This window comes from Fundulus heteroclitus, chromosome 10, assembly GCF_011125445.2.
Source record: "Fundulus heteroclitus isolate FHET01 chromosome 10, MU-UCD_Fhet_4.1, whole genome shotgun sequence".
Taxonomy (NCBI): Eukaryota; Metazoa; Chordata; class Actinopteri; order Cyprinodontiformes; family Fundulidae; genus Fundulus; species Fundulus heteroclitus.
The window spans coordinates 6,441,223-6,462,185 of NC_046370.1; the positions used below are offsets into that span (position 1 = coordinate 6,441,223).

Sequence of the window (20,963 nt, forward strand, 5' to 3'; positions counted from 1 at the left end):
AGCCACGGCTGCACTGGTATCTGTCTGCAGCCCTCATGCTATAATAATATCCTTACTTTAAATTGCAGCACTCCGAGGCTGAAAATAAATCCTGACTCTCTTCTCCTCCTTCCTTCCTTTATTCTAACTTCCTCTTCCTTTCTGTTCCTCCGTTCACCAGAAAGCTGACTGGGTGCACCCATAAAGCTTAACTAACTGGCAAATCCTTCCCCTCCCTCTCACTTGCTGCTCTTATAAGAATATCCAGGAGGTTTTTTTTCTACGCTTTACTGCTCCTCAACAGCCACGAACTCCAGGCCCTTCCTTATGAGCTGGGAAGGAGGTGGAAGTCTGCTGAAGTCAGCTCATTCTCCTTATCTGTACACCAAAACCCACAGCTAAGAGAGCATAAATTAACATTATTGTTGTGTCGTGTACAATGCTGATCAAAATTCTCCCCTTAAAGGTTTCTTCTTTCTTTTTTCTTTTGGTGTCATAATTGATAGCACTTTAGATTTAGAATCTCATATCAGTAGCATTACTCGGTTTGCATTATTCCACCACCGTCTCCGTCTGTCTTTTTCACAGCCTCTCTATACTTGCATATTCTGTCCAGTCTCATTACTGAATAACCTAATAGCTGTTTTTGGCTTTTAATAGCTCTTCTCATAATATCTTCCTGTTTATCTATTTTATTGCTGTATTTTTTTCTGTTTGACAAGAAGGGCACCTTCAAATAAAATATTTTTTGTCACATTTACTGATTTCCATATAACTTTTTTGACTTCCAGTAATTGGGAGGAAAGTTCCCATTATTAAAAATTATAATTATGGGGTATAAAAACTTTTAAACCCTCGCTGGTTCCACGGGACTTGGGCAACATGGGAGGCAGAACAGCATCCAGGAGCTGCAAATCAGCAGAGTTTAAACCCCAATTCAGGGAAGTTAAGATGATATGGAAAGTTAAAACTATATAAATTATCAAACAAATGATTTCAAAAGAAGATTTTAAATACCTGACTTCATTTTAGTGAATATGAAACCAGACTATTTTATAATTGATCGTCGACGTAACTGGCCAACATAAATCATAATCATCCATTTCTGTAGTAAAAGTCTACGATATTCAATAAACTGCTAAAAAAAAGCCTTTCCAGGGTTAGTTTTAAATGCAATAAAATATATTTTTTGCCAACCTACATTGAGAAAGAATGGAAAGGAATTCAACAAAATCCCTCAGACCTACAGTCAACCTAAGGGCTAATTTTTTTTTTATAAAAAGATGAACGATTAAGACAAATATAAAAGGAGAATGTTGTGGATACAACCCAGAAAGGAAGTTTAAATGGCAGGAAGGTGCTCATTACAAGATTTCTAATATTAAAAAAACATGTACACAACATATTCCACGGACAACTATTTATATCAGTGTCAGTGTTCCTGCACTGAACAGGTCAACAGACTGAACACAGAGGAACTAACAAATATCAATAAACACTTAAGGCATTTATAAAGGTGCAAAAATGTGCGCACTCCTTAAACTTTTTCAGAATTTGTCACGTTACAACTATAACCTTTAGTAGCCTACAGTAATCTACCGGGATAAATTAACACAAAACGGTGCATATTCACAAAGTTGAAAGAAAAGGACATTACATTTAAAAAAAAAAAAAACATTTTAACAAATAAAAAAAACAAAAAGCTTCTTGATGCAATGCAAAAGTGCCATTAACAGTGCCACCGTGCAGCTCTTTTGTTTAATCTAATATCCATTAAAACCCAGAGCAACCAGTTGCCTCCATAATTCATGCAATAACTAGAGTTCATCTAATCTAAGTATGAATGCAAATGTTTTACGAAGACCTGAGGTTTGATGCTTCGGTTCAGTATGTTAGATCATAAAAAATCTCAAACTTTGAACAACGCGTGAGCACCATTCAGCCGCTCATCTTAAAATAGAGCATTAGTCAAAGAAGCAGCCAAGAAGCCCACGCTAACTCTGGAGGAGCTGCAGTGATTCTCATCTTATTGGATCAATGTGTGCTTCTGTGCTTTTTTGTCTCTCTTGTCTCTGCTCTGTCTTCTCTAAACCCCAGTGGGTCGAGGCAGATGACCGTTCATACTGAGCCTGGTTCTGGTTCCGCTGGAGGTTTAACCTTTCTGTTAAAGGGGAGTTTTTCTTTCCACTGTCGCTTCATGCTTGCTCAGTATGAGGGATAGCTGCAAAGCCATCAACAATGCAGACGACTGTCCCTGTGGCTCTACGCTCTTTCAGGAGTGAATGCTGCTTGTCAAGAATTGATGTAATCTACTGGGGTTCCTTAGATAGGAATTTATTTATTTTTTGACCAATCTGTATAATCTGATTGAATTTGACTTTGGAAAGTGCCTTGAGATGACATGTTTCATGAATTGGCACTACATAAATAAAATTTAATTGAATTGAAGGAAATCTATGAGTCGATAGACAGCGTTGTCATCTGTTTTTGACAAAACTGAGACCTTTAAGTGGAAATTATGGTGCTCTTTAGAGCTTTAGAGCACCATAAAGTTGACGAGCAGGAAGCTGACTAACCACTGAGGGACTGAACACCCAGATTTTCACCATTATAAAAGCACATCCATGTTTGAAAAAAAAAAAAAAAAGACACATCGGCTCATGCCTCCTGAGGGTGGAAAACAGCAGAGTCGGGGAAAAGTGAGGCGACTGGGTTTCATATGTTGTGACTAGACCATAGGATAAAATACCTCCTTCTTTCAAGTACATGTTATTGATTTTACACAATGAATGTAGCTGGGATTTTCACTGTCACCTTTATTCCACCCATATTTTGCCTCAAATTTATAAAAACTCAGTCTAGGCGAGGACTATAAGTGAAAATGTCTTTACATTTGCTCGCATCAGTTCTGTTCAATTCTCTCTGTTATGCTGATTTTTTTAAAACACCTATTAGAGCGTTTTTTCAGGAGTCAGTTCAATAATGTTACCACCTGTATGACCAAAGTGGCAACAGTTTTTTGTCCCATCATCTAAAAAAACAGAAAACAAAAAAGAGTTTATACAAACCCTCCAGAGTTCAAGACAGGCCTACGTTGATTAAACTTCTCGTACAGGTTCTATTTTTAATCTGGTAAACATCCCGTTGGGTGATAATAGAATAATCTTTTATCGTCCCACAGTGGGAAAATTCAGGTGCATCAGCAGTAAGCAGGGGAAAAAGTCCACAAGAAGAACAAAGGGTGAGCTGATAAAGGTGTATTTTTAATCGCCTTCTTGGAGTACAACCGAATGTTTGTCTTTCTCGCACCTTTTATGAGTTTGCAACATAAATCTTCAAATCGTATTTCATAATAACTGTGAACAAGAATGTGGAAGTCAGTTTAACCCCAGAAAATTGTCTCCTGGAAGGTGCAACACGTCTAAACTCACCATGCATATTTGTGCGGCTGTACAGGCCGCTGCTCTACTGCCCCCTAGTGGTACACATCTAAAATGCAATCAACTGATCTTCAGTCACGTTTCCCTCAAGATGAGGTTGATATATGTGTCCGTGTGATGGACCAACACAAAGGAGCACATCCTTGTGAAGAGGAAGGAAAAACATGGATGGTTTAAAAAAAAAAAATAATAATAATCTGAAGTGTGACTCAGATCAATCAACCAATCAATGGATCTCATAGAGCGCTTTTCATCCACAGACAGAAAATTGAAGGTGCTTTACATAAACTAAAGACAGAAGGCAATGGAAAAAACAGCAGCAGCAGCAAAAACTGAATTATGACGTGAGCACGGTCAAGCATGAAGATAGGGGAGAGAAATGAGTCGCCAAGAGAGGTGTTGGTTGTTTGAAGGACTGAGGAAACAATAAACCGCATAACTAGTTGAAAGAAAAAGGTATTGAACTTGATTGGTTTAATACGTGACTTAATTAGTAAAGTAGCGGGGGCTAAAATAATTTAACTTTTTTTTTTTTAGCTTTACTCCACTGTAAAACTGGACAATGAATCAAATTTCCACTATAATCACAATAAAAAATAAAAAAAACTGTTTCCAAATCGCAGAGGTCTGCAATTTTTGGCTGTGCAACAGTACATGGAAGAGAAGAGAGTTGCAATAGTGAGAAAAAATAATTTTATTACTTGTTTTAGAGTTAATATAATCAATAATTCTTTAACAGAAACTTTCAGGAGTCTCACCATGGTATTAAGTACCGGCTGCACTTTATGTTCAACAACGTCCAACTCAACAAGCTATTCTCCTTAAAAAGAATATTCTAATTACTTAAAAAAAACTAATTTCTTGTTTGAAATAGTCCTCGTTTACAATCTTCAACAAGGACATTTTTGTTGCTTGTGGTTAATGCAGAGAAAAGTCAGACATAAATCGCAATTATGGTTAAAATAAATCAGGATTTCGATTTTTGGTCAAATTGTACAGCCCTACATCACTGTGAACTACTTTTATGTTGCTCCGTCACATAAAATCCTAAAGTAATGGCTTTTGTTACTACGAAGTAAATTCAACAGGTATGATTACTTTTCAAGACATGTGTACATGTAATTAAGTTTGTTCAACACAGGAAAAAAAGAGTTTATAAGAAGTTAAATATTTATTTCAAGCTTTAAAAAGATTCTACAACAATAAAAAGTCATTTTCTCGACCATCAGCCATCGTCTGGTCCTACAATATTTTTTACAGAATAATAAACAAAGCATCATCTAAAAATTATCTTCTGCACCTAAAAACAACAACAAATGAAGTTTATTCTTGTTTTATAACTTTTAAATCAGATCTTCTGCTTTTTTGGGGAAGCATACAACATGGTAACAACGTAGAAAGAAGATGCTTAAAAAAAAAGCTATTCTCACAGATAAAATGCTCTGAAGAGCAAAACCATGTCCTTTTGTTTAAAAGCGTTTCTGTAGTGGAGTTAAAGGTAGCTGGCTGCAGATTTTGATCCGCATCGTCCACCGTCATGAAGCATCATGACGGGGGGCCCGCGTTCGAATCCCGGCCGAGTCTGGAAGGGCGTCCTGCGTAAAAACGATCAAGTCTGTGTGCGAGCTGTAATCCCTTCCTGTGGCGACCCCTGAATAAGGGAGCAGGCAAAAAGGGTTCACATATACTTGTACGGTAAAAATAAGGAGGACAGCTTTAATATTTCTAGGTCATGTTTGCATATCCAGTTCGATCCTGTGGCTTGAGCTAAATAAATAAAAGTAAACTCTGCATGTTGAAGCACAGCAAAAATATACCGTATTTTTCAGACCATAAGGCACTAAAACTTTTGTAATATCACTCCGCCCCTTCACGCACACACATGGGGAGAACTATCCGTCTGTCGGGAGGACGGAGACGTTGGACTACACTGTCCTGTTTCTAACATAAAGCCCAAAATAAACGTAACTTTTATATTAAATTAACTTACAAGGTTTATTGATGCTAGCGCGTACTCTAGACTGCCTTACATGAATGCACTTCTAGTTTAGACATTACAGTCAGGCAGTCTTGTAGACAGCTCAGGGGCCCGACCGTGATGCTCTGAATATCCACTGAGCGGAGCGGCTTTGTTGCTAACCAGTCGTACTTAAACATTTTGTTTAATATTCTTTTTTCTGGGTTTTTGAGCACGCCTGGAGCACATTTTAACAGATTCTTGAGCGCATTGTACCACATAAAAATCGTCCAGTAAGCACAACGGTAATCACATATAAAGGTGCACCGGATTATAAGGCGCACCGTCAATTTTTGAGAAAATTTAAAGATTTTAAGTGTGCTTTATAGGCTGAAAAATACGGTAAAAAACCCTCAGGTTTAGGTAAAATCAGATTTAAAAGTCGCCCGTGAGGGCGGAGTCCATAAGGTCATCGTCTTCGTTTCCTATGTACATTGGACTGGAGCGTGACGGACGATCTGAGCCGAGCATGGAGAGCGACGAGTCTGAGGCTGAGATGGGAGACCGGGACCAACTGTCTGCCTTTGCTGAGTGGGAAGAAGACCCCATGGACATGGAGGACTTCTTCTTCTCCTTCTCCCTGTCCCTCTCTCGGTCTCTGTCCCTCTCTCGCTCCTTGTCCTTCAACTTCTTCTTCTCCTTCTTGTGCTTCTTGTGTTTCTCGCCCGAGCTGAGGGGGATGGAGCTCATGTAGTCCTGGGGTGGCAGGGGGCGCACCGTCTGGTCGTCGTCCGAGCTGGGGCTGTTCTGGTGGGATTTCTCGGCCACCGAGCTGCTCCCCGATTCGCTCTCGCTGTCGTGGTTGAGGGGGGTGTATCCCGGCGAGCGGCTGTGGCTGGGCGACGAGCGGTCGTGCTTCGGGGTGGAGCCACTGAACAGGGGGGACGCTTTGAGGCTGGAGATTTGTGGACGCATAGACTCTCCGGACCCTTCCCCGGTTTTCTGAAGCGTCACTTTGGCCTTGATGCTTGGCGAGCCCCCGTCTGGTTTGCTGATGATAATTTTGGCCAGAGTGGTCCCGCCTGAACCGCTACTTTTTGGGTCCATCATTTTTTTGTCTCCACTGCCGACCCCTGAAACCATCACTTTGGATTTCCCCTCTTTGTCGGACTTTTCCCGCTTATATTCTCCGCTTTGGGAAGAAGAGGAATGCTTAGAGGAAGCTACGTTTGAAGGTCCGCTGGGAACATTTCCAGGACCGCCAGGAGTGGACGCTGAGCCCGGACCTCCAACCGGGGTCCCTACCTCGCAACCGTCCTCCCCAACTCCTCCGCCGCCCACACTCTTCAGTTTGTCTATGACCGCTGTTAGAGAAGGCTTCTTGTTTCTGCTGGGAGACTTCCCTTTGGCGTTGGGGTTATTTGCACTGTTCTGGCCCGCCCCTCCACCACTTCCTCCGCTGTTTCCTTCGCTTCCATTACCACCTCCTGCCCCTCCACTTCCACCGCTGCCGTACTGCGACTGGGACCCACCAGAAAAGCCGGATGATGAGCTGGAGGAGGAAGATGCAGAACCAGAAGAGGCCCCACCACCTGGTTTTTGGGAACCTCCGCCGGAGGAGGACTTGGAGCCTCCCGAGCTGCCACTGCCCGATCCGATCGGAGACTTAGCTTTGGAAGATGGAGGAGTTCCCGGAACTTGGGACTGCTGCATTTTCATTGGAGAGGAGAGTTTATCGCCAGAGCTACTGGAGCGGGAATGGGAAGGTGAGATGTTAGGCTTTATGTTAGGATTCATAAGCGAGCCCGGAGGTTTACCTCCCTGAGGCTTTATTTTACTGCCACTTCCCATTCCACCTCCAGTACCCCCGGGCCCAGACAGACCGTGTTTAGTGATCGGGGACGATCCTGGTTTGCCGACGCTCATACCTTGAGAGGATCCTTTCATCTGTGACTGTCCACCTCCGCCTCCCGAACCCCCCGGCTTAGAGCTGCTGCCTTGCGTGGACCCGTCTTTGGACTTGATCTTCCCGGAGGAGGACGAGTGTGAATGGTGGCTCTTGCTGCTGCTCGTCCCGCCCGCGCCGCCTGTGTTGCTCGTCGCCGAGCTGCTGGAGGTGTATCCGCCGTGGGAGGACGTCTTCCCCCCAGTGATGGTGCCTTTTGGGATCTGGATGGTGATTTTGGGGATTGGGGGCGTGGCGCCTCCCGGGGGAGTTTGCGAGCGTCCAGAACTACCGGGGGACTTGGACCCTCCGCCGCTCATGCTACCCCCGGAGCCCGAACCGCCACTAGGAGGCGTGTAGGGGCGCCCTCCTGAGCTGTGAGAGGGAGACTTCCCGTCAGGATCGAGCTTTTTGCGCTTGGGGGGCTTATCTTTAGACTTTCCTTCACTGGATGGCGTCCTGCTCCGTTTGACCTGTTTGCCCTCAGCTGAGCTGCCTCCAATTCCCATCCCAGAACTGCTGCCGCCATTTCCCCCGTTCTCGTCCTTCGGCCGTATGAGTCCCTGTTGTTTGACTTTTGGTTCTGCATTTTTAAAATCCGAACAAGCGGCGCCGAGTCCCATCATAAGGGGGCTCTGGGATCCTCCGCTGTGTGTGTCTATCAAGTCGGGCGCTTGGCCCAGAAGCGGTTTACCACCGCCACCGTTGCCTCCAAAGACTATCCCCATTTCAAATGGGTCCTTCAGCGAAGGCTCTGGAGTGCTCTGTCCATGCGGAGGGTTCTGTGGAGTCCCCGTGGGAGTGTTCTGCTGGCTACCTCCCCCAAAACCCTTGACCAAGTCCATGTCTCCATCAGCACTTGGAGAGCTGTCATCAAAGTAGCTTTGGGAGAAGGCGTGGCCTGAGTTCAAAAGGTCTGCGTTGAAGTCGGACGGATCAGGAAAGAAGTTATTGGAGGAGGAGTCACTGTTGGGAGTGGCAGCAGTCGCAGCTGCCTCCGCGATCAGGTCGGCCGCGTCAGTAAACGGGTTTTCGTTGCTGTTGGAATTGAAAATGTCTGCAGAATCGAACACCGTGCTACCCTGACCCGAGCTGGAGGAGTCGCGGATGGGAGTGCCCAGAGGACCTCCGTCTTCGGGCTGCCCGTGGCTCCCAACGCTACCTTTCCCAGTTTGCTCTGGTAAGTCCTGCAGGATTTCTGTGATATCGGGCCCGATGCTGTCAGAGCTGGGCAGACGGACGATACGAGGCGGCACAGAACCCGGCTGCTGCTGCTGGGACTGGACGTGAGACTGCGAGTAAGCCATGCCGGAGCCGGGAGGCGGCGTCCCACACTGGCTAAGTGTTGGAGTTATGCTGTGGTGCGTGTCCAGAGTATCGCCAGGGAGGTTCACGTCAAATATCGGATTCTGGGAGGCGTCCACATCCATTGAGAGGAGCTTGCGGTGAAAATCATCCTCGTGAGCAACATGGTGCTGGAGGTGCTGCGGCATGGAGGATCCTTGTTGGGGTTTCATGCCCAGGCCGCCGCCCCCACCACCCGCACCCACTCCAGGCAGCACTCCGCCCTTTTCAGGACCCCGGGGACGCTTCTTCTTGCCCTTGGTGTTACCGCCAGGACAGGCACCGCCCATGCCGTCTGTTCGCGGAGAGCCAGACGAAGAGTTCTGACGCTCTAAGGGACTGGAGCTGTACAGCGCAGCAAAGTCTTGTGCGGGGTTGTCTTTCAACAGGTTCATCAGCATGGGGTGACTCTTCGTGTTGCTGGCAGGGGATGACGTCGGTGGTGGGGTTTGATGGGGCTGTGGTGCATTCTGGGAGCTGGGACTGGACCCAACATTTCCAGCTATCTGCAACAAACTGGTCAGAATGGGGTTCTGCGTGACTTTGCTGTAGTCGTCTGAATGGCCCTGGCCTTGCTGCTGCTGCTGCAGCTGCTGCTGGCCAGCAACCACTCCTGGGGTCAGGCACTCTCCCTGCCTTTCACGGGACATTCCATAGATGGTTGTGATCGGACCCGCAAAGTTAGGTCCCCCGGGCGGTCCTCCACCAGGAGGAGTGTTGCCACCGGTAAGCCCGGGTAGTCCCATTGGGTTAATGCCGTCTCCTGCCACCATATTGTAGGTAGGACTACCGGAGGGCGGAGGATTGTTCTTCACCATGGTCTCCACGGTCTGCGCTATTAGTGAGAGGGCTGGAGTGTCTGCCTGGATGGTCTCGGCTTTCCTCCGAATGGCCCGCATGGTAACAGGAATGGACATGCATCTAGAACGGGGAGGAAACAATTATTACTAAATGCATCTCAGAGAATACACTTTAAAATACTTCTGTTAGTCTATAAATCCCTAAATGGCTTAGCACCTAAATACATCACAGACTTGTTATCAGTGTATCAACCATCCAGACCATTAAGGTCTTCTGGCTCCAGCCTGCTCTGCATACCTAGAACCAGAACTAAATAAGGAGGAGCAGCATTTAGTTCCTATGCTCCACTTATCTGGAACAAACTTCCAGAAAACTGTAAAGGTGCGGAAAGCCCGAGTTCCTTTAAATCAAGATTAAAAACACATTTGTTTAGGATTGCCTTTGACTGTTCTAGTTAACTGAATCACCACTTTTTTGTTCTTTTTTTCCATCTACATTTTATTCCTACTTGCTTTTATTCTGTTTTATTTTGCTATATTTTAATCATGTAAAGCACTTTGCATTGTCTTTGTACTGAATTGTGCTATATAAATAAATTTGCCTTGCCTAAATGCACTTTTGATATAAACACATTTAGGAGGAGGGGGAAAAAAGACTCACCTTGTGACCACTTTAGTAATAAATTCGTCAGTGCAGATCAAAGCATCCGACGGTCCTTTATAAAGGTGGCAGGACACCTGTCTGGAGTCAATCACCTCCATCACAACTAGATAAAAAAAAAAAAGAGTGCAGAAAGACAAGAGGAGGCTAGTTTTTAGGTTTCAGGGTTTGCGTTACATGATCGTGGCAATAAGCCACACCAAAATAAAAGCTGCCACTCCTTCAGAATTAATAAAAAATATGTTAAAAGAATGTAAAGCATGTAATGTAGCATACTGTATATTTGCACACTTATTCTGAACATAATCAGAGTTTAAAATGAATGTACATATCATGAAATGTTAAAAGTGACTTTATTTTGAAAAACCAACACCGTTGGCTACTGTGCTGTGCTGCTCTTGGTAGTGAAGGAAAACTAGAGACAGTCCAGCGCTGCCAACTAAGCCACTCTGTCTTTAAATCAGGGACTTTTCAGACCCCTCTACCAACTTTTCTTTTTCAAAAAAGCGACTAGAGACAAATCTAGTGACATTTCTCTGTGTTTTTACAGATTTAGCGACTTCATATTAAAGCAGCAATCTTTCTACTGTTATTGTCTCACAACAGCAGCGAGTGCTTCTGTCGGTCCCTACTTTCCTCAGCGCTATCTCACAGGCACATGCCTCGTCCTGAAAGCCATGCATGCAAAGAGAGCAGAGAGGAGATCTGCTCCATTTTCACATTGCAAATGTGCACTAAAATAATTACCCGACACTGTTTGAATCACTTATTCACCTCGTTCAATGTATGTGCCTCTGATTATCTTTTTGGCAAATCAAAATCTATATTTTTCCTTACTTTCCAAGAGTATGTGTATATCTGTTAAATATTTTAACTATTGCAAATAGCTTTTATACATTCATATAAATAAATGGTAAATGGCTTGTACTTGTATAGCGCTTCATCAACTCTAACGACCCCAAAGTGTTTTACACTGCAGTCAGTCATCCACACCCAGACGGTGGTGAGCTGTTAGTAGCCGCAGCTGCCCTGGGGCAGACTGACAGAAGCGAGGCAACCATACATCGGCGCCACCGGGTAAATTGTCTTGCCCAAGGACATAACGACTGAGATGGTCGGAGTGGGGGATCGAACCGGCAACCCGCTAATTGCAAACTTAGCAGGAACTTTACACAACAACAAAAAAAAAGGCAGAAAATGTAGGATTCTGTCAAAGCAGCTACTCACCACAGACTAAAGATTCATTGACTGGATGCTGGAAAGAGACGCTAAAACTTGAGTCGGTGAGAGGACAGACCTCAAACTGCAGAAGACCTGCACTGTCTGAGAAAAACAAAAAGAAATAAAAAGAAACAATGCTCTAGTTGAATGGGGCGGAAGAAGAAAGGTTGTTGGTGTCTAATGTACAGCTTTTGTCATAGTGACTTACCTTCTTTGACAGATGTTCGTTTGACACAGCTGCCAATCAAGGTGTTGTGTGCTGCCTGGTGGCGAATGATATCCAGCAAGAGTGGAACCTGCGCTGGGTGGCGAAAGGGGATCTTGGACACCATTGCTCCTTGTAACGAGTGGCCATCGTGCACTGGCGCATCACCGTTTAGGAAATAACAGTGATGCTGGTCTGGTAAGATCTGGCAAAAAATGTAAAAAACAAAAAAAAAAATTGTTTTTATGTTTTATTTAAACAAAAATGCAAAACATGCATATTTGTGTTGGATGAGGAAATTATATTTCACATAATTCGCCGTATATTCTATAAATGCTTACACAGTTTATTTAGTACAATTAATAACTGAAATAGGAGAGCAAAAAAGAAATACAACAGGCTGATACAACAGACACGCAGCAGAAATCAGCTTACAGAATAAAATTGCATGTTATGCAAGGTGGCCGGCACAGAGCCGCCCTCCTCCAGAAGCTGCAGCTGACTCTGGACAATTAGCTGGTACAGAGGTGAGACGTTGGGTGCCGTCTCAAACACTGGGATCGCTGGGAGGAAAAAAAAAAAGAAAACTGGAGATGCTTAGGTCTGAATCCTTAAAGGAAACACATGTAACCTTTGCATAATAAATTAATTACAACCAAACAATTGTATTTACACAAGGTGAACTCACAAGTAGCATTGCCAAGCCTCTGAATGAAGGAGAGTGAGAAAGGCATGGGGCGGTTCATCTTGAGGAAAAAACAGGCCGGCAGGTCCACGCTGTTGGAGTTGCTCACAGTGGAAAAGGACGGCGTGCTAATATAAAGAAAAAAAAACAGACATTTGTGATGCTGATTTCACGTTATCATAACTAAAAATGTGTGTTTATGTGTATCAACTATGATAGGTGCTCACTAACCCTTTGTTATCAACAGGGTGGGATCCGGTGATGAGTGGAGCAATTGGGAGCTTGTACACAGCTGAAGTTCCTTCGATTGTCACAGAGACGCTGACACCCAGGGAACGTGGAACTGCAAAAAGAAATGTCCACATAAAAAGATATGTAAAAGGTCTGCCAGGATATTTACCACCAATCCAGGGCTCCAACACATTTTTTATTACCAAATGTAACACTTTCTCAGAGTGAAACTCTTTTTTTTTTTTCTCCAGTCTTAACACAAAGGACATTTGAGTCTTATCTGTTGGATCCAGAAATTATGAAACCCACAACACTTTAAAAGGGGTTTTGATTATAAAGTGTACTATAGTCCTGTTTCACTACTTTACTAACTTAGATTAACTCTAATTCAAAATCTATATATATTTGGACTTTTTAAGTAAGGAATAGAAGGAAAAGACCAAGTACAGATTCTTTAAAGCTCATTTTGTGATTACTGGTACCTTTACTAAGTTTGTAAAAGCAAAAGTTAACAATTTCAATAACTTGTTTGGCATTTTAGACTTAATTTGCAAAATCGGTGCAATTCAACCTAAATTTAAAGTTGTTAAGAGATCAAAAAGGTAGTTAAATTGCCCATTTTTACTTTTGAATGAGGGCTGCAGATTACTCATTATTGTGACAACAGTGTATGAGATATGATTCATCAGGAACCGCTTACTTGCTTAGCAGTGCATACAAAAGCTTCTGTGGCACATATTTGGTGACACTTGTTGTTTAATGCAGTACAAAACATTTTAGAAAATAAAGAGGTGGTAAGGTGGTCAAGTCATTAAAAAAAACTACAACTCAATTGTAATTGCCCAAACAGAGGAGGTTAGCCAGAAGCAACTTCTTCAATAAATTTATTTTATTTTATTTTTCCAGTAGCTGGACAGGCCACTTGTTATCTGGGGTCAACGTTTGCTATAAACCCAGGCAGAAGTATAGCAATGCTTTTTAATTACTTGTTTATTTATTTATCACAAGTCATATTTTTATTGCAACATTCCTCCATATTTTTGCACTTTTCCCAAATAACACGCAGACCTAGTCTGCATATAGTAAGTAACAAAAGAAAAAACTGATGAGTAAAATGTTAAAATTTAAGTGTGATGGAGTGGATTTCACATAGATATATGTTCAAATTAAATGTTTTGTCTTGGATTTGCTGCATTTATTGGTTCTCATTACACTTTTGTCCATTCGTAAAATGGACACAATCCCAATACTAATCCAGAGCTAAAAATTGATTAAACCGTTAAAAACGTTTCATAACTGCGTAGGAACCCTGTGTATCATTTTAGTGAACACTGTTCATAACTGGACTTGCCATTGTTGTCTGTTAAGTTGAGCGGGGAGCCCGTTTCCACCTCAAATATGTCATAAGGGGACACATAGCACTGTAGGGACACCAGATTTCCACCACTCCTGGGAGTCAGCCAGCCAACACTCCCATGAAGAATAGTTTCAACTGAATTAGCATTTGTTGCTAACCTAGAAGATAAGGAAAAAAAGGAAAGATTCACCCAAACACATAATCAAACAGAGCGTGATTAGGTGGTCTTCTGAAGACTACCTATCATATATTTTACTAAGTTGCGCTACTTTATAATAGCCGATGATGGCTCTACAGACCAACATGCTAAACATGACATGGCATTACATCAGTCCACACTAAAGCTCCTCAGACTAAAATCATTTTTGATTTTAAATCTGACGGGAATGCTGTGCCTCGTCAGATGTTACAATCTTCTGGTCTTCACGGAGCCGTTAATCATAAATGCAGAGCGAAATCTCTAGTACGAAATAAAAGCTTTTCTGTTAACGTACCTAAACATGTGCATCATCTTGGTGAGATCGAGCTCCAGGGACTGCAGAGCTATGTACATCTTCGTTTTCAGTTTACTGAAACACAAAAAAAAAAAAAAAAAATCAAAGTTATACAATTAAATGTATTTTCTAGAAATAACAACATAAAACTAAACAAAATTATTGGTTTTATATTTTTTTGAAATCCCTTTAGATCATGCTGGATTACATATCAAACAGTTAAAAGTATTTCTACAAATATTTTTTTATTGGATTCATTTTGGTTGGTGAGGAGATCGGCTGATTCTCTGACCAGTGACCTGATGACAGGATGGTCAAGCTCCCAATCATTGTCACTAGGAGACCTAGGGATGGGTATCTTTCACATTTGAACTGATATGCCTGTGCCCGGGAATCGATACCATTACTTAACGGTACCTATTTTCGGTACTTTGTTGTGTTTGTGTAGTAATAAATGTCAGTTTATAAATAAAATCTCAAATTTGTTTCAATTAAACATAATTATTTCTCAATATATACAATATATAAACTTGTTTGGATCTAGAAATGAACTGTATCAAATAATTTATGAAATTTAAAAACGGTGCCTGAATCCACAGCACTTAAATTTTTAAACTCTAATTTTTACCAATACTGCAGTTATCAGAGGCACAGAGCCGAGGAGGTGAATAAGGGATTGAAGCTGTGTGTGAATAAAATTAAAGGAATTATTTTAGTACTTTGAGTGTCGGGTCTGCAGCAAAACCTGAAGTCTACAATAACTCAGTTTATAAGTAGCTTTTAATTCAGCCCAGGGGTATTGGTATCAATTTAACACATTAAAGCTACATTTGAGTCTAGATCAATATTGGTTAAGTTTTACATCCTCAGAAGAGTGGGTTTACAACGCAGAGTACAAACATAAATATCTATGAACTTAAATATTTTTCTGAACACATGACAAGGCAAAGTGTTCAGGGTAGCTTTAAACAACATTTCATCATCTACAAAGAAACTTACTTGTCACCAGGAAGCCGGTATAAATCAACCAGTCCCTTGAGATGTTTAGAAAAGGCTTCAAAGTTCTTCTCACTAAAGAAAAAAGTTACAATGGACGTCATCAAAGTATTAACATTACCCCAAAGCATAAGTACATCTCCTTTACTGTTTCTGATGAAGTGCAAAAGTATTAAATTTGTTGCTTTTACCAACCTTAGATGTTGAATAAGTTCAGGACAACTCTGGAACCACCAAATAAAGACAAAATCATTATCCATTTTCATATTAGGTTTGGCAAACATTTTAAGCATTTAAAGAAAGTCTATCTTCTCTGATGGAGCCATTTTCTAAAATTCTCTCATCTTAGACATCATTACCCAAGATCTTATTTTTAAAGTCAAATGGAAATATACCAACCGTTGGGTTTTCCCCCTGGTGAGCAACCTTGACGTCCACCAGCTGGCCGGCAGTATCCAGCTGCACCTCCACATAAAACATGTCCGACGTGATGTAGCACTCTGTTTTTGTTGGACTGAGGTGAGAGCCCAACCTACATAGACAGGAAACAAATGATCAAACCTGAAACAGATCATTTCACATCTTCCCAGGCTCCAACTTACTCACAAAAAAAAGAAGAGAAACGTAGAAAGAAAATAGTAAAAGATGGAACAACAAAAAAAAGTGTATGACACTCACATGTTTTGTCGAGCGATAGACTCCAGGCGATCTGTCATGGAGGGGAGAGATGAGACTGAAAAAGAAAGGATCGAAACATTTGAAATATGCCTGTTATGTAGATAAAAGGCATGCAATACCCATTCAGCAAAGCACATGCCAAGTGATGTGTGCACAGGCCACGTGGCATTTATGTGGAGAAGATCGTAATAGGTCATCTTCACCCTTGAGCAGCCCTGATCCACGATGAGCCAATCATAGTCACCTGGTGACATGGTGATGTAGAGCTGTGTGTCGTCTGCATAGTTATGGTAGCTGATGTTGTTTTTTATGATCTGAGCTAGAAGGAACATGTAGATATTGAACAGGAGGGGACCCAGGATGGACCCTTGGGGAACCCCACATGTGATTTTTGTCGTCTGGGATGTAAAGTTACCTACTGATACAAAAAAGTCCCTGTCCTTTAAGTAGGATTTAAACCAGTGGAGTGCTCTACCCAAAAGGCCGACTCAGTTTTTCAGGTGCTCTAACAGAATGGAGTGATCCACAGTATCAAATGCTGCACTATGTCCAATAGTACCAGCACTGTGGTTCTTCTACAGTCAGTATTTATATGGATGTCAACAAACAAGGGCGGTCTCTGTACTGTGGTGAGCATGGCAAACCTGACTGGAAAATGTCAAAGCGGCTGGTCATTGTTAAAAAGGTGTTCAGTTGTTGAAACACAGCTTTTTCAATAATCTCACTGATAAAAGGGAGGTTTGAGATGGGTTAATTTCTCCTACCTCTGAAGAAAATGGTAATAATTTAAAAAGAAAACCTTCTGTGGGTCAACATCCTTACCTTTCAAAGCTCTCTGCAGGGTCTCCAAACAGTTGAGCAGGAGCTGATGACCTGCTTCGTTCATCACACCACGTTTCTCCTGAGATACAATGTGAACAAAAAAAGATCAATATGACAATTCAGGAAAAAAAGATATAATAAATAAGATCAGATTTACTTTTCACAGATTTTCATTGCATAAATAGTATCATACATTCACTATATTGGCTATATGATAGCAGTTTATACCCATTTGTGCAGTTAGCTGACTTAATGAGCAAGCAATAAACACTCTTGTGAGCTGGATAAGTAAAGCATTGGCATTGCTGTGGGACTACAGCAATATTTAAACCTTTCTAAAGTTGTTCGCTCAGTTTTTCATACAACGTGGATTCATGGACATAAAAAAAAAAAAAAACAATTACACCCTTAGATTGTCCGACATGTAAACGTTTATCTGATTTAGTACATAGTTCTGCCACTAGGAGGCGTCTGTCTAAAAACATTGGCAAGCAAAGGACAAACATTGTTTCCATAAATCAAATTAGACAAGAGAAGCTAAAAGGAAGTAGCTAGAGGTTTCTGTCAACTGGTTGGAAGCTGTTAGAAATGTGAGATTGTTTTGGTATATATTCAGAAAGATTTGCGTAAAGTGTCCCCGCCTCACCATTGCCTGACGCACAACATTGATGGTCCCCTCCCATGGCCGCGAAGCGTTGTGTTTAGCATGAAGCCTCTCCAGTAGAGCAGCCATGCGACTCTGCTTCTCCGCTTCTGAATAAAAATAAATAAAAAAACAGGACAAAAGACATCAAATACATGTTGAAAAACATGCATTTTAAATCATATGCATGATTAATATCCATGTGCATCATATCCACCCCATCCGAACCACTGTTGTTCGGGTGGGGTGGATTATTTACACACTTAAAATAAATGTACATAATAATCTGTAACTTTGATGGTAATGTAATTTAAATGCAGACAGACAACAGGAACCAAAAAAACAAATATATATATATATATTTGATAAAAGTTAGGGCTGGCCGAAATAGCTTAAAAACGAAGTCTCCGATTTCATTATACCAATATCCTTAGATTGTCCGACATGTAAAAGTTTCCAAAAAGGAGGATTTTTTGCCCTCCTTTTTGTTTCACAAATAGAAATTAGAGAAATTATTTTTAAAAACTTGCTTTTACATCAGGCATTTTATCTGGGAGTTGACGTGAATTCAAAGTGCAACAAAAAAAAAAAAAAAAAAAAAAACAACACGTGAAAGATGGCGGCCCTGCCGTTGTAAACAATGTAAGTATAACAAAATGTTTGCTGCTAGAGGTTTTACACAATGACATAAGAACAGGTTTTATTTCACTTGTGAATTTCAGACTAACTTAAAAAAAAGTAAATGACTAAATTAAAGTAGTCAGAAAAAGTTACTTCTTTACAATATTTTGACAATATATTTGTTTAAATACACATTCAGCATTGCAGCCTATTCTTCTCTTCATGTAAGCTCAACGAGAGCGTTGGCAAAAATAAAATCCAGATTTTCCAAAAATGGCATCTTAAAAAATTGTAAATTCAAATTAATTGATTAAATTGATGTATTGCCCAGCCCTAATAAAAGTTGAAACTTGATTTACAAGTAACCTTGTTTTAAAATACAATTTATAGCTTGGTAAATTAAAAAAAAATGCTGCGAAGCAAAGCATTAAGACATTTTGTGCAGTTGGCCACTAGGTTAAGCCATATCTTGGGACTAATTAATAATTCTGTGTTCAGCAGGACTGAGGGACCAGGGACAAGCCACTCCATAGCCTTATTGTACACCTTCTTTAGCCACTCCATTTTTCCGTTGGTGGTACTTGTTAAATTTTTGTTATGCTGGGAAATTGGTGAGGGACCAATTTTTAATGTTCCGACTGAGTAAAAAAGAGGCTCTCGTCTATGACTCTGATTCCAGAGTGGAGGTGCAGCCATAGAAAAAGCTTAGTCATCCCAAAGTCTATACTTTGCCCGTGTAACCGTGAGTGAATGTTCACTGTCTGACCTCAAATACATGTTACCCATCCATCGTCACAATAATGAAGCAAAGTTGCCCTGTACCTGTTGAAATAAACATTTCGCCAAATATAATGTTTCCACCTCTTTGTTTGACTGTAGGGATGATGATCTTTGGATCATTTTCAGCCTCCAAAGAGATTGGGTCAAAGTGACGCTAAGAAACAAATTTTAGTCAAATTTTGTACAGCACCTTCTCTCAAAGCTTCTCAGAATCATTCAGATGGCTACTGCCAACTTTAAAACATGTGCATTCTCAAGCAATGGCCTGCAAATTACAAATTACAATCAATTACTGTACAGTGTTTTGACAGTCGTTTTCTTAGTGACTTAGTGCCTTCAGATTACTTCTGGCTGATGCTCACCTCATGCAGCCACTTCTTGCATAAAGCTCAAAAATCCTCACTATATACATTGAAAATTTACACTTGAGGTCTTCAGGTAATATATGACCTTTCTTTAAAGTCTCATAGCGATTAAAAATCTCTTTTCCAAGAGGGACCAGGCATTAGGTAAACATTTTCTCATCATACATAGAATTACCTAAAAACTTCTTTCTTTCACTTTGTTCCTGTTCTCTGTAACTAACTTATCTGTCACAAAAACCTACTGCCGTGTCTTGCTTAACAAATAAAATAAACTCCCATGACAAATCTGTATACATTGTATCTTTTCTCTCATTATTTTATTTATGATCTTATTTTATAATTTTCTTTTTGCAACATACCGTTTTGCTTCCAAATCTTATGAGCAGTTTTTAGTGTTTTGGGTTATTTATATTCGTTTTTATTATTCATTTGCATTTCTTTTTTTAAGCAAACTGAGTTTAAAAGCTGTTCTTTAAACTGCACTTGATAAAAAAAAGTTGACTTCATTGAATATCTTCATAGAGGAGTGATTTCATAACTTAATTTGAAAACAGCTGCCTAATAATTTAATCTAATATAGCTGGATGTGTAAAGCATATGTGAAATGGGACGATATTCAAGCAATTACATTATCACGGTAAGATTGTATCACATTTCATGCAAAAATATTACAAAATTAGGAACTTGGATCACATTAGATGCCACTAGGTTAGACTGTCAACTATAGCTAACATCACTGGTTTGTCCTAACCCTTTTATGACAATTAATACAAGCTATTATTACGCATTAGCATAGGCACACTGACACTGCAAAGGCAGAAACGCTGCAAAAACAGTTTGTGTAGCACAAATACTTAATTTTAACAACTTCGATTCTGTTTCATCTTGTATCAGCCTTAGTATTTAGACAAAGTTTATGTTAGCTTATGTTATGTTAGCCTTGAGTTCACACACCGACTACCAACACAAGCCTGACTTGTCGTTTTTAATCATTTATCACCATGTGTTTTTACTTTTTGAAATATAAGCACTTTAACATTTTGAAGACACAACAGGAAAGCGGTTCACAGCAGTTATACTGGGAGGGACGACCTGGCGAACAGCATAGCTAGCCTTAGCTGTTGCTGTTCGTCAGCTCGTAGCCTCTAAGTTAGTAGCCTCAAGCAGTGCTATTGCTTTCTATTCAAATTAGAATAAAAACGAAAAATAAAGAGTGGCCCGCACCTGTTACATCCTCTGTTTTAATACGGTCTCCGAAAGTCTGACTTGAGCCCTGCTGGACCGAAATGGAAAGTTCCCTAGCAGGACTGCCGCTCTGTAGAGCAACACCAGGCCCAGCCGCCATTGTTCCCCTTCTGCGGCCCGCCCACTCGGGCTTCCGTAGAAGACACAGACGCCGCACTTTCTCTCCTAAAGCAGGAACAAATAGACTTTGACTGTTGTCTATTCAGCCTCACGGAGAATTGTATATGTTTTTGAAACCCTTTGAAGAAAGAGAGCATGTAAACCATGTATTTTGTCTGCTGTTGGTGAATAATTTACAAGAAATATTACAATTTCTGCCTGCACAAAAAAAAAAAGAAAGAAAAGAAGACAAGTATGGAGATCCAAAGGTGCCACATCTCAAATAAACAACCACACAGATGAAAAAAAAAAAAAAAAACTTAAGTGATTAGCATGCGGTTATAACTGGAAAAAGGGCATTGCTTGTTCAAAAAGTACAATTATGATGTAATATA

The 20,963-nt window shown here is 41.1% G+C and overlaps 1 protein-coding gene across 2 annotated transcripts; it reads right to left on the reverse strand.

Annotated features, from left to right (window-relative positions):
- Nucleotides 1-4,571: 4,571 nt before the first annotated feature.
- Nucleotides 4,572-20,591, reverse strand: med1 (mediator complex subunit 1). 2 transcript variants are annotated; one of them, XM_036141847.1, is made up of 17 exons: nt 20,449-20,591; nt 17,462-17,568; nt 16,816-16,894; nt 15,994-16,048; nt 15,715-15,847; nt 15,511-15,539; nt 15,319-15,390; nt 14,320-14,394; nt 13,820-13,983; nt 12,469-12,580; nt 12,241-12,365; nt 11,988-12,115; nt 11,556-11,757; nt 11,354-11,449; nt 10,127-10,232; nt 7,305-9,586; nt 4,572-5,070 (listed from the first exon to the last, which is right to left on the reverse strand). In XM_036141847.1, the coding sequence occupies exons 1-17, from the start codon at nt 20,567-20,569 to the stop codon at nt 4,955-4,957; spliced, it is 4,002 nt and encodes a 1,333-aa protein (XP_035997740.1). In that variant the 5' UTR covers nt 20,570-20,591; the 3' UTR covers nt 4,572-4,954. The 2 variants fall into 2 exon arrangements, with proteins under 2 accessions (XP_035997740.1, XP_012737837.3); XM_012882383.3 differs by lacking the exon at nt 4,572-5,070 and having other exon boundaries at nt 5,740-9,586.
- Between the last annotated feature and the right edge of the window lie 372 nt (nt 20,592-20,963).